This window comes from Salvia hispanica, chromosome 4 (assembly GCF_029641045.1).
Source record: "Salvia hispanica isolate PSC_SH4W2 chromosome 4, Shi_PSC_v1, whole genome shotgun sequence".
NCBI lineage: Eukaryota > Viridiplantae > Streptophyta > Magnoliopsida > Lamiales > Lamiaceae > Salvia > Salvia hispanica.
The window spans coordinates 13,726,792-13,729,734 of record NC_142695.1 but is presented as its reverse complement, the minus strand read 5'-3'; the positions used below and the strand labels follow the sequence as shown (position 1 = coordinate 13,729,734).

General features: G+C 47.5%; 1 protein-coding gene across 1 annotated transcript; it reads left to right on the top strand.

Annotated features, from left to right (window-relative positions):
• The first annotated feature begins 278 nt into the window (after positions 1-278).
• Positions 279-2,688, top strand: SAUR21 (ARM repeat superfamily protein). The gene has a single exon (XM_048089912.2). The coding sequence runs from the start codon at positions 460-462 to the stop codon at positions 2,497-2,499; it is 2,040 nt and encodes a 679-aa protein (XP_047945869.2). The 5' UTR covers positions 279-459; the 3' UTR covers positions 2,500-2,688.
• Positions 2,689-2,943: the final 255 nt, after the last annotated feature.

Here is a 2,943-nt window from a genome sequence, read left to right as displayed (position 1 = left end):
AAGGGGATATTGTTTTTAAAATTTATCTATCAATCTATGTGGGCAGATCATTTTGATTTCTTCAAACTTGCGCGTTTTATCATAAGTAAGCTGTAAGCCTTGCTGTGATGTGGTTAATTACAGTCGTGCCAAACGTTTCGTCTCAATTATAATAACACTAATTCTTTTCATGAGTTAATTAATACCGAATCCACAGAGATAATTATTCAGCTGACTACCTAATTTGATTATTATTATAAACCATTAATTAGTTGGTGCCGTTTTTTACGTTTCTTTTTCCTTTGAAAATAAACTTTAGCAGAAGCATCTTAGTTTGGTCCACTTTCACATTTCACAGCTCATTTCTTCCATTCTTCTTTTGATTCCACCACAAGTCTTCACCATATTCCGTTTCTGCAATTCTCATCTTCAATAAAACGATTATTCCATCCTAGATTTTTTTTACTATTTAATTGATTTATGGCGGTGTCGGACGATGCTTTTCCGGTGAGGAAACGGCGGCCGTCGCTAGGAGCGTTTGTGTCGCCCAATTTGTCCGATCAAAAGCTTCTGGAGTCGCTGCTCGTTCTATCGCAAGATGTTTCTTCGCTGCGGCCGCTGGGGATTCTTCTCAGGAGAATTTCTGCTTCTGTTATCAGAAAATCGAGGCTGATTTCGGTGCTTTTTGAGGAGCTTGTGCGGAATCCGATGACTGTTTCTCCGCCTTCCGCGGCTATGTGCTATGAAGAATTGCACATAGTTTTGCAGAGAATTAAGATGCTATTGGAAGACTGTTCCACCTGTAGCAGGATGTGGCTTTTGATGCAAATTCCGTCGATTTCGAGCTCGTTCCATCATTTGATCGTTGAATTATCGACGCTGCTTGATATCTTCCCCGCGCGAGATCTCAATTTGAGTGAAGATGTTTGTGAATTGCTCGATTTGATTAAGAAGCAGTGTTCGGAAACCGCCGCAGATCCCGTCGATGAAAACCTAAGAGCGGAGGTTCTGAAAATAATGGAGAATATCAAACGAGAAATCGCTCCTGACCACTCCGAGCTACGGCAGATTTTCGAGCGGTTGAATTTGCGCGACTCGGCTAGCTGCAGCAACGAAATCGAGAATCTGGAAGACGAAGTCCAGAATCAAGACGACGAGAAATCGAAGGCGGAGGTAATCGCGCTGATCGGACTCGTGCGCTACGCGAAATGCGTGCTCCACGGCGCCTCGACGCCGCGAATCGAAACGAGGCGGCAGAAATCGGCGGCGGAGGGGAATATCCCGGCGGACTTCCGGTGCCCTATCACCCTCGATTTGATGCGCGATCCTGTGGTGGTCTCCACGGGACAGACATACGACCGCACGTCGATAATCCTGTGGATCGAATCGGGTCACGCCACGTGTCCGAAGACAGGTCAGACCCTGACCCACACGCAGCTCATCCCCAATCTGGCGCTGAAGAGCTTGATATCAATGTGGTGCCGCGAGCAGAGGATCCCCTTCGAGTCAACGGAGGTCAACGTCAAGGCTAACGGCGCGGGTTTGAAGAACAAGACGGCGTTGGAAGCGATTAAGATGACCGTTTCCTTCCTCGTCAACAAACTGACGGCGTCATCGCAAACGGCGGATGTGATCGTCATCGACCGATTAGTCCACGAGCTTCGCGTGCTGGCGAAGACGGACTCCGACTGCCGGAATTGCATCGCCGACGCCGGAGCTCTGCCGCTGCTGGTCAAATTTTTAAGCTCCGACAACCCTAGCCTACAGATAAACGCCGTTACGACGATTCTAAACATGTCGATTCTGGAAGCGAACAAGGCGAGGATAATGGAGACGGACGGCGTACTTAACGGCGTAATCGAGGTGCTGAGATCCGGCGCCACGTGGGAGGCGAAGGGGAATGCCGCGGCAACCGTGTTCAGCCTCACGGGGGTGCAAGGGTTCCGGAAGAAGCTGGGGAAAAAAACACGTGTCGTGAAGGCGTTGCTCGATTTGGCGAAGGAGGGGCCCACGGGGCCCAGGAGGGATGCCATGGTGGCGATTTTGAATCTGGCGGGGGACAGGGAGGCGGTGGCGAAGCTGGTGGAGGGAGGGGTGGTGGAAATGGTTGGGGAGGTTATGGAGACGATGGTGGAGGAGGCGGTGGCGGTGCTCGAATTGGTGGTGAAGCGCGGCGGAGTGATGGCGATCTCGGCGGCGTATCACGGGGAGATGATGAAGAAGCTCACGGCGGTGCTGAGAGACGGATCGGATAGGGCGAGGGAGAGCGCGGCGGCGACGCTGGTGAACATGTGCCGGAAAGGGGGATCGGAGATGGTGGCGGAGCTGGCGGCGATAAGCGGGATTGAGAGGGTGGTGTGGGAGATAATGGGGACGGGGACGGGGAGAGCGCGGAGGAAGGCGGCGACATTGTTGAGAATTTTGAGGAGATGGGCGGCGGGGCTAATTGGGGAGCATTTTAGCACGCAGCATTCCGCGACATCTCTGGATATCTCAACGAGGATTGTACTGCCTGCATAAACATTTGTACCTTTAGAAATTATTTGTTCCATCCACATTCATTTCATTTATAACTTTTTTCTTCTTCTTTTGTCTGATGTAAATGGGTTCAAGCCAACCTACTAGATGGCTAAATTGTGAATTCTGTTATACACTTCTATATACAAATCTCAATTTTCCATTTACAATCACTATGATTGAAAGTGCCAATTCTTGTTTTTTACAGTAATTTTCCGTGACAAAAGTATGTACAGCCAAAAATTGATTTAATAAAAAATATTAATTTATTTTTAATTTTCGGTTCAATAATAATTAAATTTACTTTTCTACCGTTATAACAAAATAACGCCTGTTTTATTTATGACCTTAGAAGATCTTTTGTGCTAGTTATTAAATTGTTTTGTTTGATGTTTTATTTATAAAAAATTATTTCCTAGAGCATTAAAAGGCCATTAATAATAAGCT

Excerpts from the sequence above, each read along its gene's own strand:
- SAUR21 (XM_048089912.2), top strand. The coding sequence starts at position 460 with ATGGCGGTGTCGGACGATGCTTTTCCGGTGAGGAAACGGCGGCCGTCG.